The sequence below is a fragment of the Talpa occidentalis genome, unplaced genomic scaffold, assembly GCF_014898055.3.
Source record: "Talpa occidentalis isolate TD23 unplaced genomic scaffold, MPIMG_talOcc4v2.1 talOcc4.16, whole genome shotgun sequence".
Taxonomy (NCBI): domain Eukaryota; kingdom Metazoa; phylum Chordata; class Mammalia; order Eulipotyphla; family Talpidae; genus Talpa; species Talpa occidentalis.
This window is the reverse complement of record NW_023601653.1, coordinates 8,745,111-8,758,913: the sequence shown is the minus strand read 5'-3', so window position 1 is coordinate 8,758,913 and position 13,803 is coordinate 8,745,111. Positions and strand designations below refer to the sequence as shown.

Here is a 13,803-nt window from a genome sequence, read left to right as displayed (position 1 = left end):
TCTACTTGACTCTAGTTTATAGATGGGCTCCTACTTGATCTTTTCTCTGAAAGGTCCTGCTGCTTAAAAAAAATAAATAAAAAGGCTGAAAACCATTGGACAAAATACTTCTGGAATTTGATGAGACACGTGGGTATGAGCCAGGAGTTTTCTGGTAATATTGTCTCCTGCTGGCCACATAAGATAAGGACCAGCTTGCTCCCAGGAATGGCTGCAACTTAGAAAAGGTCAGAACAATCATGCGAGAGACTCAGCTCCCACTTACCTGTTCCACTCGAATCTCAATCTCTCCATTCACCTTTTTTCCATGGAAATACTTGGACCTGTAAGGAGAAGAGGAAATCCACTGAGTAAAGATGCAGATGGCTTTTCTTTTCTCCCTTTTCCAAATGCTTCATTCCCAGATCATCATATCCACACATCTTCTCTACTTTCTGCTCTCTCTTCCCACCTAACTGCCGATTTTCTCATTATTTATACATATTGTGTGGGTGAGGTGAAATAGTACTGGATGAGAGGATTGAAGACTCTGATTCTGGTTATATCAAGAGACTCTGATTCTGGTTATATCAAGTCCCTTAACTTCCCTGTGCCTCAGTTTCATCCTCTGTAAAAGGAAGATATAAATGCCTGCAGGATGTATCTCTGTCATTTTAAGGCTCAAATAAGACAAGGAATCCTATAGAAAGAAATAATGCACAACTATTTTAATAAGACTCAAAATACTCCATCATAAATTGATCTACTCATTTCTTTATTTGTTCGTTTGTCCAGTGAAGCTGATTTCATCTGACCCTTTATCTGTTCATCCATTCCTCCATCCATCTGTCTGTCCATCTATTATCCATCCATCCATCCATCCATCCATCCATCCATCCATCCACCTGACCATCAACCACACATGCACCCATCTATCCAATCATCCATCCATCCTCCATCTTCTACCTGTCTGTCCGTCCATCCATCCATCCATCCATCCATCCACCCATCCATCCTCTTTGCTCTACACCCCTGCCCTTCAGGCTTTTCCAATATCAATAAACAATATCCCATCTACTTATTACTCAAGGCAGAAACACAGATATCACTCTTGTTACTTCTTTCTCTCTCCCTATTCTCATTGATTCTACACTAATTATTTCTCAAATCCACCCACTGGTTCATTTTTCTCTATAGGCACCCTAGTTTTGGACCTACTTCATTTCTTATCTCATACAGATTGATTTTTTATATTGTTTTTTCTCTCATAGCACTCATTACAATTACATATTTGTTATATAACTAAATATATAAATATAGATAACTAAATCTGTATTTAGTTATAACTAGTAACTGTGTTTAATGTCTGTGTCCCACTAAACAATAACAGAGCAATCTATCACATTCACCTCTCTATTCCCATCATCTACCTGAGTGCTTAACACACAGTAGGAGCTCAGTTAATATTTTAATAGGTGAATGAACAGATAAATAAAAAAAAATCATTTGTGCTTTGTGCCAGAAACTATGTGATATGCTTTAATTTATAGTCTTCACTTACAATCACCAACCGAGGTAGGATTATTTCCATCCTAAAGACAGAAAACTGAAATCCAGACTGACGAAGTACTTTGTCTACAGGACTAGAATCCAGGCCTTCTAATTGCACATTGCATTTTTTTTTTTGCTCATCCCTGAAAATGAGCAGCAAATGTTGGGGGACTCCTATTTTAAATGTCCTCTCCCAGACACTTCGTCACTTGCTGTAAACCAAGTACCCTGTCAAACATTTCCATAAAACTTTTCTGGGGAGAAACAACTCTTATTTCCCAAAATCTATTTTCTTCTTTTTCCATGGTAAGGGAGGTTATAGACTAGCAACCAAAAATGTTTTTTTTTTCCAACTTTCCATTCAGCTTAGTGACTGAGTTCTAATCAACAATCAGTAAGTATCACATACAAGAATCTTCCTCATAGTTCCATCTATTCTTTTCTTTGGGACATCAATCTTGCCATCGATGTTTTTAATCTTCCACTTGTGAAAGAAAGAATCCTTTCTACAAATTCTCTCACCAAGCTACAGTCTGTCTGCTTCCAAAGTCTGTCTGCTGCACTTAGCCCACACCGGTAGAGTTCACCTCTTTCCAGACCGCCCGAATCACTGAATGACAGCAATATCTACTATTAACACCACTTTATCTTGTGACACTGACAGGTTGAGCTGTCAACCAGGAGGGACTTTAGAGGGACAAGAGTTGTTATGTTACTTGAAAGCAAGATAGTGTGTTTTCTCCCAGGGATGATGGTCTTCAACAAAATGTGTGTCAGCCAGCCCCATGCAAAAGGGATGTTCTCATGTGGTTTGTGGATTTTATCACAAACCATTAAAGGTAGTGTTGGTAACCCCAGACACTGGATAAATCCACCTCTGATATCTATAGTGTCTGGGGCAAGGAGTAAATGGAGGCCTACACATCATATGCTAACATTTGAAATTGAGAACGGTAGCCACCATTCAACTAGCACCCCTCCATCCTACTTTCTTGACACAAACAAGCTCATAGTGGCCTGGAAGGGTAGAATTTAGACTTCTTGGATTCTTGGAGTTTTACCCAAGAACATGGCAAATGAGTATTGCCAGCTTGTGGCTCTTATTGTCTTCCCAGGCCCTCTCTGTCCTACATTACTGGGGTTTCTAGTGCAGGCGTATAGTGCCCAGCCCATGTGGCCAAGCCTCCTCTCCTTACCCACAGCCCCACTGCCAGTTGTCCCTTTGCCAGGGTGAAGGATGGGTCAGGGAATTGGCCTACACAGACCCTGGAATTGGCCTGGTTCCCTTTGAGCAGGGAAATACAGAGTTCTGGGTAACCAATGCATAATAAAATGGTGCAATTAGCAGGATTTTGGTGCAGGGCCCTTCCATGCTGACAGGAGGGGTTTCATCTTATAAAGGTGAGAGCTGGGCTTAGGATGTGTGTCCCACTTGCTGGGGGTTAAGTCCTGGGTTGGCCTGAGACATCCCAGCAAGGTAACTGAGTGCGAGCATGGCTCTCCTGGAAAAGGCATGGATCTGGAATCACACAGCCTTGGGTAAAATCTTAGGACTGCTACTCACTCACCATGTGTTCTAAATTGAGGTACCCAACCCCTTAAGATCTTATTTTTGTTGAGTGAAGATACCAGCCAAAGTTGTGGTGAGAAATTTGCTTGATCCTCTACACAACAGGCAGGAGAGTGGCGTGGACTCAGCTGGACCGCCTGCAGGAAAGCTCAGCTCTCCTGCTTACTCATCCAGCAAACTTGGGTAACTCATTCAGCCTCCGAGGGCCTCAGTTTCCATATCTTGGAAGCAAGGTCAAGAATAGTATCTATCTCACAGTGAGTGAGGCATTCTCCTTTAAGACGTCAAGGATTCAGGACAGATTTCTGGGTCCTCTGCCCCTTTTGGTCTCTGGGCCATTGCAAAGTCTGTTCTCTCTGCTTAGGATGGCTCCCTGCCCTTCCTTGCCTGCTGCCTCTTTGTCATGTTCCAGAACCTCACCTACACACTCAGTTTTCCTTGAAGGCACCTCCCTGGGGCTGCGCCCCTCCTGTGGACTCTGCTGTACTCACACCCACCCTAACACATACTCCGTGTTGTCGCTACACGGAGTCTGTCCCCTGTCCCCACGCACCCCGTCTATGAGCTCCTGGAAACCCGAGACTGCATCTCCACACTCACTGCATCCCAGGATCCGGCACCAAGTGCCAGCGCACAGGGCACATGTGTAACAAATGTTTGCTGGCTGAGTAATGTCCTCCAGGGATGGGCCACAGAGCAGGCTACCCTCGAGATGCTTTGCTGCCATCTACTGGCCCATGGCTGTACCGCAGGTGCAGAGCCACCCCGATTGAGACGCGCGGTCATTGTCCAGCTTCTAACCTGCGCAGCTGGCAGGCCAGGACGCGGTGCTAACCTGGAGCCCAGTGCACTGGGCGTGACGGCAGTACCACCCAAGCAGCTCTGACCTTCACGTGGTCTCACCTTCCCAGGAGAAACACTAGTTTTGCCCATCTCTGGAATGTTTACTGCAGGGTCTGGCAGAGGGGCTCAGGCTAACACTGAAGGCCAGGCGGTCCATCCCCCTGCCTGGCCTGGAGTCAGAAGTCTGTCTCCTGACAGGCCACACAGACTGCTGCCTCCTTGCCGGGGGCTCATTCAGGCTGGAGCTGCCTCTCAACAGTCCTGTCTGGCAGCAGCAAGGGTAAGGATGGTCTGGAATTCTAGATGCCTTGGGGGCGGGGGTTGCTGCCTGGTAATTGCACGACTGTTTGACCTCAGGCAAAATGGAGGTCCCCCTTCCCCTGCCCTGGCTTCCTAATGGAGACCTCTTCCTAATGCCCCGGAATATGTTTATTCTCCTAAAGAGCTCCCTGAACATCAGGGCCAATCAGCAAAGTCCTTGGCCTAGGAAGGGGGTGGGGGAGCTCTTGATTCCACAAAGCTTCCATCTCAGTGGGTGGTCTCATATTTTACTGCCACATCAGAGGCCTCAGGAAGGAGAATATTACAAAACCGGCGCTGCCTGGGGTGGGGAATCCCTGGTTTGGAGAGGCGGGATGTGGTGTGCAAGAGAGATTTACGAGGAGTGGACGCGGAGTTCTCTTGTGGCTACAGAAGGGACGGGGGAAAGAGGAGAATTAGCACAAACAGGGTCCACCTGTGTCGACACAGGACCCTTGTAGAAAACCCACCTAGGATGCAGACTTCCAGGCCCTGGGTTGCGCTTCCCACGGAGGAAGGCCAGAAAGCTCTGTCTGGGCATAGCTGTCTTCCCACAGGCCGCCCCTGTTGGGGGAGTAGAGGGGAGAGGGCAGGAGATGGGGATTCAGCTCCATAAAGAGAATTTCATGTTTCCAGTGCAATGCGATGTGGTCCAGACAGAAGTGGGGAGAGGGATGGTGGACCCCGCAGGAGCCTGGGAGACAGACTCAGGGCTTTGCCCATCGGCGAGGTGGCGGAGAGGCACATGTGGGCTGGTGGACTGGGGGGGGAAAGGCAGGGCTCTGAACAAAGAGCTTCAATTCAGAGACCCCATGTCTGCTGCCTCACTCACTTCTGCGAATAACTAAGCCTCCTGGGCCCTTCCTGCTGCCAGCAGGGCCCCTGCAATGACGCTGGAAACTCCTTGCAATCCGTGGGCACTAGTGAGTTAGAAAGGGGAGGATCCTCTGAGGGTGATGAGGTGCCTTGAGGTCCCTTGCACCTCACCTGAAGGTGAAGAACTCAGACCGTGAGGGCTGAGTCACAGGGTGTGACAAATGTCCCCTTACTGGCTTTTGACATTAATAGGAGAGATTTTCGTGGAAAGGTCTGGCCACCAAATCACAGTATTGATTCACTCCTTCATGTAAGCACTGCTTTCTGGGCCTCATGTGGGGGTGGGGGGTGATAGGCTCTTGGGGGAGTCAGCACACCACCAGGTGAAAAAGGGATGATGAGAAAAAGGCACAAAGCAGCTGACGAGATGTGGAGAGCAGGGCAGGTGGGGCTTAGGCGGCGCAGACGAGGCTTCTTTGAAAGACACTTAACACCATTCACTGAGCACATCCATGTGCTGGATCCTACGGGCTCTAAGGAATCAAGGCTGAAGACAGTCTGCTTCTTGGCCTGGAGGGAGAGACACACAAACGGGCAATAGCCACACCGAGCATTAGCCCCAAGATCCAGCTCCCTTCCACCGAAGGGCTGCCCCATCCATTGCGAGGACCAGGACCTGTGTTCCTGGTGGAGCACCCCAGTTTGTCCATGGATGCTCATGCCCAAGGCAGCCCCCTTTGCTCCCTGTCTCTGCGCTGCGGTGGAGACCCAGAGGGGCTGCTTTCCTTGCAGCGGGAGAACAGTTCTCTACGCTTGTGCCCACTCCTACCACCTGCCCTTCCCTGACCTGCCAGCTTGTCTCCTGTGAGCAGCTGCACAGGCAACCACCAGTTCAGCTAATTCCCGACTGAAGATGGCAATTAGCTCAGTGCAGGTCTCCAGGATCCCTGCCTGCTAAGCCAGGAGGGAGGGCAGTAAAACGGACACGCAGCACCGTCTTCTCGCCATCACCACAGCCTCCTTCCAGCCAAGGAGATGGTCCCAGGCAGGTTTCCACAGGCCCCGGGGAGGAGAGGCTCAGTAATGAGGCTGGCATCTGCCCCCGACCTGCCTCCCCCCCGGGCACGGCTGGAACTGGCGGGAGGAAGCCCTTGGACTCCAGCACAGGAGCAGCCGTGGCTGGAAACCTCATGGCCTGGAGGACTCCATCGAAAGCAGGAGACTCAGAGGAGCTGGGTGAGAAACCACGTTCCGGAGGATGAGGCAAGACTCGCCAAACCGAGACAAAAAATCAGGGAAGGGAAACACTGAAAGGCTGCGGGGCCAGGACTCCTGTGGAGGCCGCCGCTCCTCTGCATTTTCCAGCCAGGCGTGCTTGAACACCTGCAAGTGACGGGGAGCTCACTCCCTCACCTCGCCCACTCCATCTGCAGATGGCTCTGCCCCTCCAGGTGCCGCGCTGAAACGCGTCTCCCTCTCTGTTGGCTCCACTCGCCCCAGCGCTACTGGTTAGTTGGGAGCCACATGAAAAAAGTCCTTGACATCAACAGTTTAGTAACGTGGCTCTTCATCACTACAAGAAGTTTCCTGAGCTGCGCTCTGGCCATGCTGACTCAGCAGGTCTAAGGGGAAGGCTCAGGTGGCCCGTCCTGCTCCCCTTCTGACTGTCCTAGTGAGGGGCCTCATGTGCCTTTGCTTTGATGGAGTCCAGCTTCGCTCCTGCGGTCTTGCTGGGACCATCCCAACGTGTCCCTGGGACACACTGTGACGCCAACCAGGGTTGGGTTCCCCAGGGAATGTGATTCTTGAGGCTGGAGGCACAGGGCTGGGTGGAAAGGGAGCTGACGCGGGCAGAGACTGCCCACAGCGCTGGGTGGAGCCCAGGGCCCTGGCTTCTCTGAGGCACAGGTCTTCATATTCGCTTTGATTCTGAGATGCCCCCACCACATATTTCCAGGGCCAACCACCCCCTACCCATTTTGTATATGCCAGACAAAGCCCATTTATTTTTTTCTGTTCCTTACAGGAAGCAGGGGTGGTGCCTGGGAATCTGTAAGCCATCCTGAAGGGAACAGGCTTGGGGGGACCATGATCTTAGTCCATTAGTCCATTGTCATTGTTCCGCTTATGAGGAAACTGAGGCCCAGAGTGAAGAGGCTCCGCCCAGACCCCACCACACCCGCAGGGAAGGGAGCGCCCATCAGACTTCCCCCACACTCCTTCTGCCCAAAGACATTTCCCCCAGATTTGCCGCAGTCTCAGAGGGTTAAGACTCTACCAGGGCGGGAGACAACTCCCCACTGTTCCCCTCCCTCCCTGCCTAGCGGGTAGGAAGCAGCAGGGGCCGCCGGCCTCTGGATTGGATGGTGGGAAGACCTCACGGAGAGAGGTCAGCACTTGAAAAATGCCTCAAGTCAAAGGGCTCGGGGCTTGGGTGCCACACAAGGCCCTCACTGTGTGCGCACATTGTCCCCTGATAAAAGGGGCCAGGCCTGGGAAAACGGAGCCCGTCTCCAGGCGACTGGGTAGGCTGCTGGGGAATGCCCCAGGCCCCTCCTCTCCCCCAGGCACCAGCCGGGCCAGCCAGGCAGGGGGAGGAGGGGCAGGGCAGGATGAATCCAGAAACCAGGCACTCCAGGTGGTGACCTGGGTGAGCCGGGCCTGCAGAGGGAATAAAGGACAGGGTAGGAAAGTGCCTTTAGGGCTTTCTGATCCCCTTCCCTCCCATCCCAGCGTTTCCTCACAGGAAGTGGGCAGGGCCTGCCATTGATGCTAGAGTCTTCTGGGATCCTGAAGTGGTGGGGGAGGCAGAGGGATTTTGCTTCCTACAGCCAGGCATCTTCCAGAGAGGTGGAGATCTCAGCTGTGAGCCTCCCCCAACCAGCTGTAGGAGAATCCCGACTCTGCCCCCACCTTTTCATCTTCAGAGTAGAGGGACTGTCAGGCTACCAGCCTCCAGACCCCCTCCTCCAGCGCTTCTGGAAGACAGCCCTCGAGCCTGAGCAGCTGAACTGAGAAGCATGCCAAGTGGCTTCCTTCCCCCTGGCTCCTGGTGCTGTTATATTCACCAGCAATTAGTAATTGCAATTAATTGTTAATAACAGTTACCATTCTGAGCTTGTTAAGACAGGCTGAGGCCACACTAGCCCCACCCAGGCCACCATCCCCAATCTACACAATGACCCTTCAAGAAAGATGCCAAGCCCCTGCTTACTTCTGAGGAATGTGGGATTCTCGAGGTCCGAGGTCGGACTTGCCGGAGGTCACATGAGTCAGAGGCAGAACAGGGACCTGGCTGTCCACCTGGTTTAGCTCCCTCCCTGCTGGTGACTGACAGCCCTCAGTCCTCACAGGAGGGAAAGCTGCTCTCTGAGAATGGGGTGGATTGGGGGGCCCAGTTTGGTTCCCCCAACCAGAAAACAAGGGAACTCACAGGGCCTTTCTCTAGGGTCCTCTAGGCTCATGTTAAAGGGCCAGTGTCTCTCCTTTCCTTTCCCAGAAGAAGGCGGGGGGAGGGGGCACATAAAACACAGGACATGCAGGTGTGGTAGAGTTTCAGATTAAGCAACACATAATTTGATATATAAGTCTGTACAAATATTACATGGGCTCCCTTATGCTGGTGTATTGTTTACCAAGATATTAACTGGCGTCCTCTATTTTCATTTGCTGAGTCTGCCCACTCTACCCAAAAGTCACTGCTGGTGATGCCAGCTCTGAGCTCTGACTCCCAGGCGGTGACACGGTGGGGAGAGGAATGTCCTGTCCGCCCTGGCACCAGCGAGGGCTAAGGTCAGGCCACGCTCATGCCTCCTCAAAGCCACCAGAGCTGCTGGGGCCCAAAGGCAGAGGCTGAAGCCTTTGAGTTATCAGCTGGGGAACAAGGAGGAAAGGCACTGCAGTGTCGGGTACTCTTCCTGAATCAGGGCAGCTTTTTCCTGAGAAAGATTCATCACCTCAACCCCAGGCCTCATCCCCTCATCCTCAATCTCCAGTGTTCCCCTAATAATAATAGCAGCCTTTGGCAAGAGCACCCATCCATCTAATCCCACATGTGCCAGGCACACCGAGGAGAGGTGGTTAAACAGGTGAGACTGACCCCTGCCCTCCTGCAGCTTACATCCCAGCACAGGTCTGCAGCACAGGCAGACTGAACACGCCAAGAACTGGCCTACGAAGGAGAGGCACAGTGGGCGCTCACTGGAGAGCACAGCATCTCTGGGAGCTCAGAGCATTAAGATCTGCACTTTAAAGAGGAGGAAACTGAGACTCAGAAAGTGGAGAGGCTAGATCTGGCGCAGGATGCCTGATGGCGCCCATAGAGCCTGGCCATGCCCATAGAGCCTGGCCATGCCCATAGAGCCTGGCCATGCCCATAGAGCCTGGCCATGCCCACAGAGTCTGACCACGCCCACAGAGGCTGGCCACGCCCATAGAGCCTGGCCACACCTACAGAGGCTGGCCACGCCCAGCTGATTTGGTCCCGCCCACAGAGCGGGCCAGGGCTTCAGGGCCCACCTGCTACCTGCCAGCCTGAGTTCTCTGCATTTCCTCTCCTTCTCAATTTTAACCGCCTTGGGAAACATGTCTGACATGAATCATGAAATCACTTCTTCAATATCAAAACATACAGGGAAAAACCAGAAAGACTGTGTTGGAGCTCCTTGGTGCTTTTGAAAGAAGAAAATAATCCAAGAGCAACTTTCATGAAAGGTCCACTTTCTAAACCTGAGGTCATGAGTGTCTGAGCCCTTTTCCCAGGCACCTTGACATCCTGGCTGCCCAAAGGGCTCTGGCAGGGCCAGGTCCTTCCCACCGAGGATGAGGTCACCAGAGTCCTGTGCTTGGCTTTGCCCCCATATCATGGATCCCTGCCACGCATCCCTCCGGCTCAGACACAGGGTGTGTGTGGGGTGTACATGTAGGAGCCTCCGGAGCCTGCTGGGTGGGTCTGCCTCCAGGTAGGAAGAGCAGCAAAGAGCAGGGGTGCCCAGGTTCCTCCGTTGGATGGCCTGAGGCAAATGCTAGATGTACCAGCATCTGTTTGGAGTTTGGGCCGAGAGCCCGTTTTCCTTATTTACCAGATAAGAATATGGCAGCGGTTGGCAGGATTCAAGTGGAGAATCTCTGAAGATGCTGAGCACCATGTCTGGTTGGGGAAGGTGCCCCAGGGGTTGCCATATGACAGTGATGAAGATGTGACCCCGTCCCCAAAGATTGTAGGGTTCATTCATTTGTGTGTTGACCAGAAATTTTAGCATCTCACTCTTGCCAAACACGGACAGCTCGGGCAGCGGGCAGCGAGGGGGCAGCCCCATCAGAAATGTCCAAGTGCTTCTGAGCTGCTCTCCTGTTCTGGTTCTCGAGCAGGTACATGCTCCCACACGCACACCTGTAAGACTCCCCCCCAGGCAAATCAGAACGTGCCAAGGAGGAGCATGGCGTGTTCAGGTGTCCAACAACCGGCTCTCTGGGGAGAACTGCAAGCCCCGGTTTGTAGCATTTGCCAGCTTCTGTGATGCAAGCTCTGCTCCCTCCAGGCTGCTGTGACTTTCTGTGATTGCATATAAGAGAGGGGGTAAGAGGGTTTAGGGGGCATCACTGTCACTCCTGGGCTTTACTGTCATACCCCCATAACACATCACCTCCAAAATCACTCATTTAGTCCACAGGCATTTCTTAAGCACCTATTTTCTGCCTCTCCTGTTCTGGGCACCGATGCATCTACCAGTGGGTGGGGTGATTCAGTCACAGCTGGTCACAAGGTGTAATATCTCTGGGTGAATCTAGCAATGCACACGATGCTTTCGTGACATCATTAACCAGTGTGTAGTAGGACAGTGTCGTCTGTTAGACTCCAGGCCGGAAGGATGTTAGCTGGGGGTGTTTCAAGCCCTTTCATTTCCTCCCTGACAAATAAAAGGAAAAAAAGAAGCCACAGGGAAGGGTGGAGAATGTAAGGGCAGGTGACAAGAGATCACTGTTGAAACGGAACAGCAAACATTCCAGGACTGAGGCCATGAGTGAGGTAAGACGCAGGAGAGACAGAGCCCAGGGCCACTGGAGGGAGGGATGGGGGCAAAGTTTTGCTTTTATGCCCCCAGGTCCTACACCCTCTTCCCCAACCCTATCCAGCCTCCAGAGACCTCCCCATGAAACAGAGGAGGGAGTTAGAACCAAGCCCCAACTGAGTGATAAGCAATCTTTTTTTTTTTTTTTTTTTGTCACGGTCAATTTTTTGACTTTGAAAACAAAACCTAGGGCTCTGGTATATTTTGGGGGTATTAGTAGAAAAATCTGCTTATTAAAAAAATTTTAAATAGCAGCCTTATAGTTCTTCTTGCATACTGGAAAATAAAGAGCCAAGATTTGACATGCAGGTGAGTGAAAACAGACACCCCTTCATTGTCTGTTTAGTGGAGCTTCCCCAACTGACGATGGTGTTACGTCCCAACATACCCATCTGAAAGGGAAAATATTGTCAATTGAAAATGCATTTCACGCACCTAGCCAAGGGAACATCACAGTTGCGCCTCACCAACTTAAATGTGCCCAGAACACTGACATCAACCCGCAGTTGGACAAACTCATCTAACACAACCCTCCTTTATAATGAAGCTTTGGATATCTCCTGGCCCTTGTCGAATACTGTACTCAAAGTGAAAAATGCACACGGTGTGATGCAAAAACCACCATCTCCAAAAAACACAATACGCTGTAGGCTATTGCTCCCCCATGATCAGGGAGCTGACTGGGAGCTGGGGTTCCCTGACACTGACCAGCACCGCGAGAGAGGCCTGGGCCACCTATCACTGCCCAGGAAGAGACTGACAGTCAAAATCCCACGTACAGGGCCTCCCTGGTGGCGCAGCGGTTGAGCGCTGGGTTGCGAAGCTGCCCGCAGCCTCTGCGGCGCCGGTTTGATCCCCGACTGCTCCCCGGCCACCGCAGGAGGGTCCCACATGGCGCTGCTCTCCTCAGCAGTGTACTTCGGTCCTTCTGCCTGCTCTGCTCCCCGCTCTGGCTCTGGTGAATTCTCTCACCCTCCCGCGCTTCTGACTGTGCCCAGTGCATGTATAAACAAAAAACAAACAAACAAATAAATAAAAATAAAAACATGCCTCTATAAAAAAAAAAAATCCCACGTACAGATTCTAGGGCATGCCAGGCACTTTCACCCCATCTTAAAGCTGAAAAGTCCTAAGTGGAACCATCAGCCCCCAGGGATGCACAAGATGGTTCCCTGAAAGGTAGCCTGACTGGACTGGGGTGGGGACAGGACATATGTTAATTGAATATTACTGGGTCTTAAGCACCAGGGATATAAAAGAATGAAATGCAGGCTTTGCTCCTACAGAAGAGACAAACAGCCAGTTATAACATGGTGAGGTGATGTGATGTGATGTGATGTGATGTGATGTGATGTGATGTGATGTGATGTGATGTGATGTGATGTGATGTGATGGAATGTGATGGAATGTGATGGAATGTGATGGAATGTGACATGATATGACATGACGTACAGTGAACTGCGTTACAAGTCACACAAGGGAGGGAGTTACTAGCTATGTTTTCAGGCGAGGTAGGTTGGGGAGGACGTCACAAAGAGGTGACACTTGAGCATGCATCTGAGGATGACTGGAGAATGGCCAGGTGAACAAGATAAAGAAAAGCATTCCAGGGAGCCCACAACTGAATGTGATAAAGCAAAAATGCACCTCTGAGAACTGTAAACTGTTTGCCATTCCAGCGGAATAGGCAGCAAAGCAGAACAGGAGCCCAAGATGGACCTAGAGAGACCAGACATGCAGTGACTTTGAATTTGAACTTGTGGGCAATGAGGTGCCACCTGAAGACCACACATGAATGCACGGATGGCGTGGCAGCAAATGGATCAGATTTGTGTTTCAGAAAGAAGACTTGGGTGGTCATGTGGAAGGTAACCCGGAGGCAAGGTCAAGACCGGAGGTCTGAGACCAGTGAGGCTGCTAGAAAATTCTAGGCAAGAGAACTAGCAGAGACAACATAGGACTAAAGAAAACTGAGTTTGATTTCTTCTTTCCCTGGTGGTTCTTGAGACTGACAACCTAGTGGCAGCACCAACTTTTTAGCTCACCTGCTATTTAGAGCATCCCCTAGCCCAGCTCACCTCTAGGGCAACCCCCAAAAGGGTAGGATCTTAAAATGCTTGGCCATGAGACTCCCCCAGGTTATAGGCCAGGTCCTTGGGGGCTCAGGAGGGTCAGAGTCTACAACCTGGTCTCAGCCAGGAGGGGATATAGCGGGGTGGGGGTGCTGTTCCTGACATTCACTAGCCTGCAAGGAAACCTGTTCTGCAGGAAGGGCCTGGACAGGGAAGGGAAGACAGAGAAGGATCTGGGGCTGTGCAGGGAAAAGAGGGAGCAGCTTGTTCCCGGTGGGTTCACTCTCAGTCCAGACAGATGGTGGATCATCTCCCCCCTCATTATCATCTCAAAGGGGGAAGAAAGGGGCTGTGTGAGCTGGCTTCTCCCCCTTTAACAACTTCTTCCTCTCAGGAGACAGTTCACACAATGAAGGAGGGCCTGACCCAGGCAGCCCAGGCTCTGCCAAAGCTGGCCAGGGACAGCGGGGCTGGAGCGCCACCTGCTGGCCACCGTGGGAGCAGGGCCACTGCCTCTCTCCGGAACTTGGCAGAGGAGGGTTTGGAACTAAGCCAGTTAGCATCCCTTCGGAGAAAACTGGGAATGTACTGAGATTCAGAG

At 51.4% G+C, this 13,803-nt stretch overlaps 1 protein-coding gene across 1 annotated transcript in view; it reads right to left on the bottom strand.

Moving 5' to 3' along the window:
• The window catches only part of SYN3 (synapsin III), a 404,870-nt gene that overhangs the window by 316,299 nt on the left and 74,768 nt on the right, over positions 1-13,803 (bottom strand). The window contains exon 4 of the mRNA XM_054696079.1: positions 266-323. Within this exon, the coding sequence (XP_054552054.1) occupies positions 266-323 (58 nt within the window). The remainder of the gene's footprint in view (positions 1-265; positions 324-13,803) is intronic.